At 44.0% G+C, this 11,084-nt stretch overlaps 1 protein-coding gene across 1 annotated transcript; it reads right to left on the bottom strand.

The window, feature by feature from the left end:
- Positions 1–477: 477 nt before the first annotated feature.
- Positions 478–10,784, bottom strand: rest (RE1-silencing transcription factor). Its single transcript, XM_020585398.1, has 7 exons — positions 10,680–10,784; positions 8,508–8,782; positions 7,706–8,257; positions 7,434–7,594; positions 7,227–7,310; positions 6,975–7,096; positions 478–4,966 (listed from the first exon to the last, which is right to left on the bottom strand). Exons 2-7 carry the CDS (start codon positions 8,759–8,761, stop codon positions 3,236–3,238), a joined length of 2,904 nt encoding a protein of 967 aa, XP_020441054.1. The 5' UTR covers positions 8,762–8,782; positions 10,680–10,784; the 3' UTR covers positions 478–3,235.
- Positions 10,785–11,084: the final 300 nt, after the last annotated feature.

Genomic DNA, 11,084 nt, shown 5'->3' on the forward strand with positions numbered 1-11,084 from the left:
GAAGAAGAAGAAGAAGAAGAAGAAGAAGAAGTGATATGTAGACAGGTGGACAGGTAGGAGGCCTCCGCAGTGACTTGTTTATTGGGGACCCTCTGCTTCTTGTTGTGCTGTCACAGTTTCCTGATTCTACAAACACTGGGGAGACGTCTTCTCTGCAAACATGTGGACAGATGGATGTTGTTGGGGTCTAAATGAACCCAAGCTGTGGCAGCAGTGACACCTCTGAACTCGACTAACCAGATGATGAATCTGCTCTACTGCAGGAGCACGTTTCCTTGGATACGATGCAACTTAACGTCTGTCTGCTGACCTGTAACGTGACGTTTCCGTTGTTGCAGAGCATAACAACATGGACTCATTGTCGCAAACATAACATGCATCTGTTGTAACAATGTAATGTGTATCCATTTTTGTGTAACATCACACCTATCCACTGTCACCTAATGTAACATAATGCGTATCCACTGTCATGTGACATTTTTATTGTAGCAAAACATCATGTAACATGGCTTCATGTACAGCAACTTAACACATATCCGTCATCATGTAACATGCTCCAAACCGTAACCCTTGTCCCGTGGAAACACTAGAAGACCACTGTGCCAAACAGCCATGAGTTCCTCAAGTTCAGGTCGTATGTAGGTGCAGGTCACACGTTGGTGTGTTCCTGTACCAACACTATGAGACAGAGCTATCCATTAACTTCTAGTCCGTGTTGATTTGTCTGCTGCATGTGAAACAACTGAAATACATATTCTGGCTTCTACTTGTGTTCAAATGTGTTCTACCTTTAGCATTACTAACAGAACAGACACAGAGAAACAAATGACCATGTTTCTGAAAATCTTTATTTAAAAAAAGGAAGCAGAGGGCAGTATGATACACACGACATTTCACTTTCAGCTGACTGTGCTAGTTAATGCTGAAGTGAGGAGCTCCCACTGCCTGCTCGTCGTCTACGAACTGAAACAACTAGACGGGTATTATAGAAAATGCACTGATGTGGAACTCGGTGTCTATTACTAGCGACGTGCAGGAAACAGTCGAGTCCAACTCTTGACACGATGCACATACTGCTGTTTTCTACACTAAGGCTGTGTCTGAAATCACTCCCTGTTCACTCATTCACTGCTGCCTACATAACATACACCGAGTAGTTCACTCAGTAGGGAACAGTAAGTTGAGATTTCACACTAATCACTGACATTTTGCGTCATCAACAGCTATAGAACTGCGCATCCATAATTTGTGGGATTGTTAGAAAATGGAGTACATGGCACATATGCTTTTTTTTTCAGTGCAGTATATAGTGGATAGATTTACGCACTCAGCATTCAGACCCCACCCACTATAGCAAGACGAACACACAGTTTAGCCAGCAGGGCGAGTTCAGACACAACCGGAGTGTGTGCAGAGCTTTCTGCCTCCATTTAATGATGACAGTCACTTACTAGTAAACACCACTAATCAGTTTCTCTCACATATCAGATTTTCTATCACGTGTTTGTTGGACAAAACAAAGCTTTTATAAAATGAACTGATCAGTTAACAGTAAAAATAATCTACAGGTTTATGGATAATTGATATGCAACCATTATCGCAGCCTCAGTATTTGCTACAAATATAAGGTTTAATGTCTCTGCAGTGTGATTACAGATACACAACAGACCAAAGTGTACAAGCAGGTACAAAGCAGTGAAGGTGGTTGCTGCCACAGAAAAACCTTCAGGAATGGGTGATGGACAGGTAAATGTGGCGTAGCTCCTACGTATATACAGTTTACCTACAGTTGTAACAGAGTTCTGTGATCCTCTGTAGAAACCGATATGAGAAGACAGTTTCTTCACAACCAGAAGAAAAACACCCACACCAGCACATCAGACACAGGACCTACCTTTGACTTTGGCTTCTCAACTAAAAGGATATTGCACAGAAATATGTACACAGATGTGCGCTGCATTGATTCTGTTTCTTCAGCTCCATCCTGGGCTGACCTGAAGGGTTTCTTTGGGCTGGATATACTAGGAGGTCTAAGCTCGGTCAGTACTTTGTTATAATGTGGATCGAAATGAGGAATGAACAGCTCTACACTATAAACCTGTTTCGTCACTCAGATCTGGAGATCGGTTTTTAACTAACCCCCTTTGATGAAACGTCTGTTGAATAATGGCGCTACAAGTTGGCACATATGCACAATGCATGTTTTTCAGGAAATCATTCTCTGGATTTAAAACTATTTTCCATCAAAGACCACACACATCATCTGTGTGGACGGAGGACCTGTTTTTCGAGACTAGCTGTCGACCAAAACACAAACACACCCTAATCAACGATAAAAGACAATGTTACTCTACTCGCAGCTACAAGTCTTACTGTAATCAAATTGATTGTCACAGGCGCTGGATATACACTGATCAGCCGTAACATTATGACCATCAGCAGGTGAAGTGAATAACACTGACTATCTGTTACAGTTACAGGGGCCTGATCAAGGTAAATGAAATGTCCTCCTGAATCCCGACAGGTACGTGGGATGGACTGGACAACTCAGCTATTGCTCAGTGAAAAATAAAACTAGACCTGCAGCCAGGTACACCAGGGTCTAAGCATCCAATCCAGACGCAGAGAACCTTTGTCAGTCGGCACGGCATCACGGGAAGCAAAGGAGCTTTATATCTTTGTCAAAATGTGTCCGAATCTCAAGCTGTTTCATTAGACGACACTGAAGAACATTTTGGATCCAGCTTTGGTGACATCCGAACAATGAGCTAATGCAGAGTTTGGTCATCGCTCTAATTGTTGTCAGACTTCTACTGAATTCGGTTTGAAATATATAAAAATTATATATCAGTTTAATACTGGAGGACAAACATCTGCATAGGAAAACGGTGTTATAGGTTCCACCTAGGACAGAAACTAAATGTGGAGCACATCAAGGCCCTGTGTTCATATTTTTGTCATTTGGAAATTTGATTGGGGTGACAGGTTTTTACAAAAGTGAGACTGTGCAAACAAATACCAAGCTCATATAGCTGCAGACAAGAAATCTGCAAAATGGTTGAAAAACATTTTGACACCAACATGGTCTCTGAGCTCAGAGGCAAGCGTGGGTTTAGCTTATCACACCATTGGTCGTGATTCATGTGGCGAGTTTATATAATTGCCTTTTAGAGCAGATGCACTCAATTCTAAGCTTCAAAAAAGATGTCCAAAACAACAACACAGAAACAGATACTCATTTCGGCCCTCTGGCCGTGTTGTCCATGTAGTAGACGTTGACAAGGTGGCGGTTCAGGTGCCGGCGGTAGTCCACCTCCAAAGGGAACGTACGGTCACAGAAGATGCACATATGACTCTTCAGCTCTGTTGGTGTTGGGATCTCATCGGTGGGCGTTTCAGGGTCACTGGCCATCTTTCCCAACCCAGCACCATTGCCGTTGAGACCGGAGTCGTCGCTGCTCTCAGAAGCGCTGTCACTGATGTCACTTCCCCCTTCGTGACTGCTGTGAATGCCTTCATCGTCCTCTGGGTCCACGGGTTTGATTCGCTGGCCGGGAAGTGCCAGAGAGGGTGGTGATGTGGGTTTAAGGAAGGTTGGAGCAGGGTGGTCTTCAGCTGGAGAAGCTGTGTCCTGACCTGAGCTGCAGATGGCTGAAATGTCCATTCTCTCTGAGGGATTGTTCAGAGTCCTCTCTGGTAATGGTGGAGCTATTTCATCTGCTGGGGTGTTGCTGTGTTCTCTTGGGTGGTGCTCGGGGTCTGTGCTCTGTGTCAGGTTGGCCATCTGAGCAGATGCTTCTGGAGCCTCTGTGCAGGGACTGTTGACAGAGTTTGTTTTGTCTTTAGCTGGATCCACAGTTTGTTGAAGGCTTGTAGTTTGTTTCTTGCTGGAGCTCCTGGTCTTTGTCTGCCTCACAGGTGTTGTGTCATTGGACCTGGGGCGCATAGTGGAACCATTTGTCCGATTAATGTCTTCTGAAGCAGGTTTCAGCTGCAGCTTTTCTGCAGCTGTGGTTTTTAGCCGTTTGCCCTTGGGTGGAATCTCAGATAAGAACTTTTTGGAAAGATCTAAAGCCTCTACCGCTTTCCTCTTCAGGGCCTTTTCCTTAACCACCTTTTGCTTTGAACTCATCTCATGACTGTCTGGTTTCTGCTGAGCTTCTTGGACATGAACTGTAATTTTCTCTGGCTTCTTTGACCCAGACTTCCTGGGTTTGTTCAGGCTTTTGTTTTCTTTGCCACTGCCATCATTCTTCTGCTGTTCTTTCTCCTTTTCAGGCCTAGACTTTTCTTCCACTCTCTCCACATTCTTCCTCACTACTCTTTCCTCCACCGATCTCTGTTGCTCTGATTTCTCCATTTGGCCTTTGTGGGATTCGGGTACTTCTGCTTGGTCCTGGACTGTAGTTTTTTCTGCCTGCAGCTTCTTTATTTGTCTCTTCCCCTTGTTGTCTGTATTTACTGGAGGTGGTATCATCTCCGTCGGGCTTTCTTTAACAGATGTGCTCTCTACAGGATTCTCATTGACCTTCTCCATTTTCTTCTGCTTTGTTGTGCCTTTTTTCCCTGGTTCCACCTTTTCCTTCACCTTTTGTGGTTTCTCTTTCTCAGAAATAGCATTAGATTTCTTCTGAGCCTTGTCCTGTGTTTCACTCTGCATCGGTTGGGCGATGCTGGGCCTGCTGCTCTTTCTGACTGACAGGTTGATGGGGCTCGAGTCCCCACCTTCATCCTCATCTCCATCATACAAGTCCTCCTCGACACTGGATGAATTGTCAAACTTGCTGGCTCTGGAGTCTGAATTTTCCTCTGCACCTTCAGGACCAGGTTTCTTGACACGCAGTTTGACTTTAGAGACGTCCAAGGCCACATTGTAGCCGGAGTGCCTGGACTTGATGTGGTACTGCAGGGAGACTTGGCAGGTAAGATCTCGAGCACTGTCCTCCAGTACGTTGATGACATCATTTTATGTGCGCCAGATTTCGAAACATGCCACCAAGACTCCATGACCTTGCTGACAATGTTAGCTGAGAGAGGACATAAAGCTTCTCTAGACAAACTACAGTATTGTCAGAACCAAGTGGAGTATTTGGGTAGACTGATCCAAGAAGGGATGTGAGCTGTGTCCCCCTCACAGTTGCAAGCGGTGTCCCAGACACCTAGGCCCACCACAGTGAAGGAGATGATGACATTTCTGGGAATGACCGATACATCTGGGGACTGATAGCAGCTGACAGACTTGACACTAATGTATCTATATGTTAACTGTAACACCAAACAGACTTCCTTACTGTCATATTTACAGGTTGCTTTGTTAAATCAGTATTTTTTTAAGTACTGATTTAAACTGAGCAGTCTAGACTGAGTTGAAGTACATTACTAGGTTCTGTAATTACAATCTGTTCACACATTAGTCTACTTTCTCAGAACATGTGCAAGCTCTGACTGAAAGAGTATTTTAAATGAAGACCATGTTATCAGTCACTAACACTGGTCTGAAATCTGTCCCCTCTGAAACATAACGGTTTACACAGGAGGGTTCAGGCCACGTCCACACCAGAACAGACAAACCTGAAAACAGCGCACTCTAGAAGCTGTTTTGTCTTGTGTACATGTGCATGTTAGGTGTGTTTTCAGCTTGATCTGCTCTAATGTGAGCACACAAACACAACACAGGAAGTCACAACATGTAGTTGTACAGTAAATCACTTTACCATGTAAATCCCACACCGACAGCTTCAGTGAACACACAAACAAAAATGTTAAGGGTGACAATCAACAACAAAAACACTGACATTTGCATACTGCTAGTATCATTACTATCCTCACCACTACTACTACTACTACTGCTGCTATTACCACTATTGTACAGTTTTTCTGTGTAGTAGTGTGACTACTAGTTGTATCACTCAGTGTTTTTATGTTTGCCTTCTGGTAGATTCGGGACAAAGTCACTGGTCCCAAAGTCACAAATGAATCTCAGGTCTTGACTTTTAAACCCTGAGACATAAACCGGGTCACATCCTAAGTAGACACAGGTAAGTGTCTAGTTATGTTCAAGTCATTTTGTAGTTTGAGAGCTACACAAATCACTGTGCACTAAATTTAATCTTTAATTATGTGGGGCTTTCTTTGGGTTTCATCTTATTCATGACTCAGGTCTAATTTACTGACTGTATAAAATGTGGATGCCATGACAGCTCCCAGAAGCGAAGCCGCCATGACATGGTTTCAGTACAGGTCATAAACCCCACCTTCTCCATGTTATTGCATGGGACATGAGCCAAAGTAAATGCTCAAAGCGCAAATCAGATACATTTGGCCAAGGGTCACTTCTGCAGTTTTTGGTAGATATTATCACGCTGATGTGTGAACAGGTGTTATTTTTTTATTAAGTTATGTGATGATCAAAAAGGGGTGTATTTTGCATGATTGACAGCTTTGATTGGCGGCCTGATACGTCACTGAACTACTCAGATGCTACTGTGCAGAATCGGGTTGCAGAAGATGGCAGCTGCCATATTCATGATATTTTGGCTTCACTTTTCCATAGTGGAAGGAAGTGGTGACATGTTATCCATATAAACAGTCTATTGTCTAATTCTAGCCCAAGTCACATGACTCTTGTACACACCTGAGGCTGTCAGCATCCAGTCAAAACAGGTAAGTCCCAAGTCTCAGGGTAAGACAGATAAGCCCAAAATCAAGCCCAAAGTCCAAAGTCAGTGAGTTTGGTGTCTTTTGTCATAGACTAGTTAACCAATTTAAGTGTTTTTGGAACAAGTCTGTTTTGATTTTGCCGAGTCTGAAATCAGATTCCTGAGTCTAGTCCAAGTCCTGTGACTGCAGTCCACACCCCTGGCTGTCATCATCCAACAGTGTTCAAAGTTGTGACATGACTGACATATGGCACAGCATGTAGCACTGACTGGTTCTGTTACTGCTATTTTGGTCTATAACTTGCATCAGCATGCAGCCGTTTCTGTTACAGACTTTACTGTGGATGACTGACCAGAGTGAGTCCTCATGTGTCGGGTCAGGTGGGTTTTCTGTGAGCTGGAATAGTCGCAGTATGGACACTGGAAGGGACGCACACCTGTACATCACAGAAAACAATACAAACATCACATATTCATGTCTGACTGGTTTTGTTACTGCTATTTTGGTCTATAACTTGCATCAGCATGCAGCTGTTTCTGATACAGACTTTACTGTGGATGACTGACCAGAGTGAGTCCTTATGTGTCGGGTCAGGTGGGTTTTCTGTGAGCTGGAATAGTCGCAGTATGGACACTGGAAGGGACGCACACCTGTACATCACAGAAAACAATACAAACATCACATATTCATGTGAAAAAAGACATTAACCCTACTGAGCTAGTCTTCATGGTTTCAGAGACTAAGACAGACTGAGACATGCCCAGCCCTCCTACCCGTGTGTGTCCGGATGTGTTGGATGTAGTTGCTCTTGCGATCGGAGAAGTAGGAACACTGGCTGCAGGTATGCAGTTTGCTGGGGAAGTGATTCCTCAGGTGTTTCCTCCAGTGGTACTGACTGACAGTGGTGTAGGGACATAAAGTACACTTGAACACCCTGCAGAGAGACAGCACACACACTCATGTTAACACAGGTCTTCACAGGTGATGAGTTAAGCTGCTTTGCTGCTGGACGCCACCGACCGCAGTGGAACTGGTTCCCTGTTACCTGTGGTCCTCTCCCTCCTTGCTGTGGTGTTTGAGGTGAGCGATGTAATGGTCATATCTGTTGGTGTTGTACCCACACCGTTCACACCTGATCAGCCCTTTGACGTCGCCTGTTGTCACCACCTCCCCGCTGCTCTCCACCTCCTCACCTGATGGAGCCTGAGACTCAGGTGATTCTGTCTCCTTGGTCTTGGTCTTGCTGCGCCCCTCCACCCGGTTCACCACCATCATCTTGTTCATGCTGTGGGTGCTGAGGTGTTCTACAAACTCCTGCTCATTCTGAGCCTGGAAGTGACATGGCTTACAGTGGAATGGTTTCTTCTTCTTCATGCCTTCCAGTGCAGCGGTGGGGCTGTCTTTATGCTTGGTGACCTGTTGAGGCATTTTAGTGCTGGTGGAGGGGCAAGGCTGGGAGCGACGAGACAGGTCTTCAGCTTTGTCCCCTTCCTCACCCACATCGTTACCTATGACCACTCCATCGACACCCGGACCTGGAGACTCAGGGTACTCAATGATACAAACCTCTCTGTGGCTCTGGTTGTCGTAGCTGTACCTGATCAGACACACAGGTGAGTTCACACACAAGTAACATAATCATTATGGTCTTTAACAGTGCATTAACTAACATTTTCAACACAGTCTGATAAACCTAGTGAGAATGGGACAGGACGTGGTGTCCCTCAGTTATACTACCCCCTTCCTTGACCCTCTGCTGCCTACAACCCTTCTATTGTTATTCCAGCTCCTCTACCCGTCATCACAGCACCAATGAAATTATTTGAAGCTTCAGGCTAACTCCTGACCTGATGATGCTCTCATCCTCGCTGTCTGAATAGCTGCATCCCACCGTCTTCAGTTCCATCATCTCCTTCTCATCTGCCACACTGCCATCACAGCCACCACCCTCTGCCGCAGTCACCGCCGCCACGTTGGCCAGCATTACCAGCTGAGGGGCGGGCAGCGTGTTCCTGGGTATGTCGCTGAGACTATGAGCATCCTCCATCACAGAAACACCCACAGGAAACATCTCTGCCGAGAACGCCGTCTGAGCAGCCATGTTGAAGTACAGGACGAACAACTGAAGAGAAGACAACGTGGAGGATCATAGAGCTGACAATGAAGAGGGGAAGACAGAACTAAAACTATATCACAGGTGTTATACTGAGAGCTGGTCTGTTACAGTGCACAGACACATTTTTATTAATCCAATCATTAATTATAAAAGTTAATGATTTCAGACTTTTTTTTTTACTAGCAGCACAGAGGAGGAATATTTTATGTGTATTTGAATAAACATTTGCAGTTTGAGCTTATGCTGTTAGAAGACATAGCCCCCACTTAAAATGTTTCCCATTTGTATGGAATTTCCTGTCCACATACTTCATCAACTTCTCTGTCAATGTTTTGCCAGTTGTAATTACTGGCCAGTGAAACATCTCGTTTAACTAATGTTCAACCTCATGACACATTCTGTTAACTTTCAGCAGAATTTGTGCATGAAAGTGACAGGAGAGAGAAAATTGGTCTCTATTGGTGTACATGCTATAACGCACTAGCTATAATTTTAAAATAAGTGAGTGTGTGTGTGGTTGTTTGTCGGCCCTGTATAGACTGGCTAACTGTCCAGGATGGGCCCCGCCCCTCCCCCCAGGGCAGATTGGCCCCAGCCCCCCTGTCAGGGAAAGCGGTATAGATAACGGATGGATGGATTTTAAATATATCTTATACATATTCTAAATACAATGGATTGTAAATATGTAGAGGTGAAACAGGTATCAATGGACAGGTCAAAGTAGGCAGCAATACAAAGAGTGGTTGACATTGGCTCCACCTTTACCAGCTGCAACATTAAAGTGATGAAGACAATAATGAATCGGTCTTTATAATTTAACAAACACATACAGCCTACAGTAATGTGAAATGTGCCGTTCTACATAATGAATACTTTTGCTATTGCACATATATTTGCATACTTTTGAATGCAGGAGTATTTTTACACGGTAGTATTGATACGTTTACTGCAGTAAGGCACTAGTACTTCCACCGTTGGTATCTGGCGCGACACTTCTCGATGTCGGCCATTTTGAAACAGCACCACGACTCGATCGACAGCGCCACTCGGACATAAAACACATTCAGAACTCCCTCTGGAAAAAGCTATGTTTAACGTTAACTAATTACACCCAAGAGACTTTTAGATAAACAAACACTGGTAGATGAGCACAATTTAAAGAGATATGAAGGTTGTTTAATTTTAAAAGCTTCAAAGAAATATGTAAATGAAGTTTTAATAATATCACAAAAGTGGCAAAAAGCAGCAGTCTATCAGTGGAATTAAAACAGAACTGTTGATTGGGAGAACCCCTAGCAATCACGCGCATCAGAAAAAGTTCTGATGTAGGAGCTTCGTGGTTGGATCACCTGGTTCTGGGCAGAGACCATTTCAGTTGAAATGCCAGTCACGTGTGCATAATTTTCAATATGTCTGCAAACGTTGTTTAAGAGTGGGAGAAGAGCAAACCTGAGTCTTTGGGGTCTGTACTCTATAAGTGTTTGTTTAAATTGTTAAATACGGTTCCCGTTCAAAGTGAGTGTAGCTGATCCAAAGTTGTGGCTGTGATTTGAAGCGACCATTTCACATCAGTGTTTCACTAAACTTTAGTTTGCGGAAGCACAGAAGTCGGGTCAAACATTATGATTTTTTATTTGAAGCATTAGTGGAAACTTTCCCTGTCGTGTTTGGGTAAAGTTTTAGTCGGAAGTGGGTTAAATGTAATGTGTATAACATGGCAGAAAGGTGTTTTGAGTGTTAGCCATGGTCCTGATCAGCCCCGGACAGCGCCTTCTTCTCCACCTCACCGCCTCCATTTTCCTCCAACTGCCAACAACTTTGCAACCGCTCTGCTCCGACAACACGACACCCTGCAGCTTCACATTCCGTCCGACATTTTACACCGAACAACAGGGAGACTCACCGACTCTTCAGATCCAAACTTTACTCAACTTTCGCTGAGTTCTGTCCAGTTTTGTCACTTTTCTTCGTCGAACAGCGCAGACAGAAAAGTGTAAAGAAGTTTCCGCACATTTTTTTTGGACGTACGACCGTGACGTCAGCACGTCGTCCTCCTGCGAGCTGTTAGAACAATAAATCACAACTTTTTTTTTGCAACACAAAATATCACATTTATAGGACAAAGCACATAACATATTTCATTAGACAAGAGACATTAACAAAAGAGGCAAAGAGATTATTGATTAAAAGTATTAAGCTGTGTGTGTGAAAGTGTGAGGTGTGTGTGTATCCAGCTCTGTGCAGACTGATATTCACTACTTAAGGGAAAATAGAATTAAACCAAATAAATTATGATAATGGAGATGGT

Source organism: Monopterus albus, unplaced genomic scaffold (genome assembly GCF_001952655.1).
Source record: "Monopterus albus unplaced genomic scaffold, M_albus_1.0 scaffold364.1, whole genome shotgun sequence".
Classification (NCBI taxonomy): domain Eukaryota; kingdom Metazoa; phylum Chordata; class Actinopteri; order Synbranchiformes; family Synbranchidae; genus Monopterus; species Monopterus albus.